Source organism: Meleagris gallopavo, unplaced genomic scaffold, assembly GCF_000146605.3.
Source record: "Meleagris gallopavo isolate NT-WF06-2002-E0010 breed Aviagen turkey brand Nicholas breeding stock unplaced genomic scaffold, Turkey_5.1 ChrUn_random_7180001900520, whole genome shotgun sequence".
Classification (NCBI taxonomy): Eukaryota; Metazoa; Chordata; class Aves; order Galliformes; family Phasianidae; genus Meleagris; species Meleagris gallopavo.
Genome location: NW_011163781.1, coordinates 1 through 532, shown reverse-complemented (window position 1 = coordinate 532; position 532 = coordinate 1). Strand labels below are relative to the sequence as shown.

General features: G+C 69.9%; 1 protein-coding gene across 1 annotated transcript; it reads left to right on the top strand.

Moving 5' to 3' along the window:
- Positions 1–33: 33 nt before the first annotated feature.
- LOC104916475 (nucleolar protein 16-like) lies at positions 34–471 on the top strand. Its single transcript, XM_010727515.3, has 2 exons — positions 34–189; positions 288–471. Exons 1-2 carry the CDS (start codon positions 83–85, stop codon positions 454–456), a joined length of 276 nt encoding a protein of 91 aa, XP_010725817.1. The 5' UTR covers positions 34–82; the 3' UTR covers positions 457–471.
- Positions 472–532: the final 61 nt, after the last annotated feature.

Here is a 532-nt window from a genome sequence, read left to right as displayed (position 1 = left end):
CACACGCGGGACTCCGCTTCCCGTGGTGCCTCGCGGCGCAGTCCGGCCCAGCGGTGCGGTCCGAGGGCGGCGTGGGGCAGCCATGCCGAAGGCCAAGGGGAAGAACCGGCGGCAGAAGTTCGCTTACGGCCTCAACCGCAAGCGGCTGTACCGCAACGCCAGGCGCAAGGCCGCGCCGCGCATTGAGTGGTGAGGGCCGGGGGCGCGGGCTGCGCGGGTCCGGGGGGCGCGCACGCACCGCGCGGAGCGGTGATCGCAGCCCCTGAGCCGTGCCTATCCCCGTGCAGCTCACATATCCGCCATGCGTGGGACGCGACCAAGTCAGTGGCGCAGAACCTGGCCGAGATGGGCCTGGCCGGGGACCCCAACAAGGCCGTCCCCATCGCCAAGAGGCGGCTGCAGGTGAGCGCGGGCGGGACGGGCCGGTCGTGGGCGCGTGTCTGTGGGCTGAGCTGAATGGGGGAAAAAGGAAAAAGCTTTATTAAGATGTGGGAGATGTCCCGGTCCGTGGGCCGTTTAGGCCTGGAGAAGT

What these genes read in the sequence shown, in the direction of transcription:
- LOC104916475 (XM_010727515.3), top strand. Translation starts at nt 83, where the DNA reads ATGCCGAAGGCCAAGGGGAAGAACCGGCGGCAGAAGTTCGCTTACGGC. An exon ending in GCCGCGCCGCGCATTGAGTG is followed by an intron (nt 190 to 287) that starts GTGAGGGCCGGG and finishes ATCCCCGTGCAG; the next exon opens with CTCACATATCCGCCATGCGT.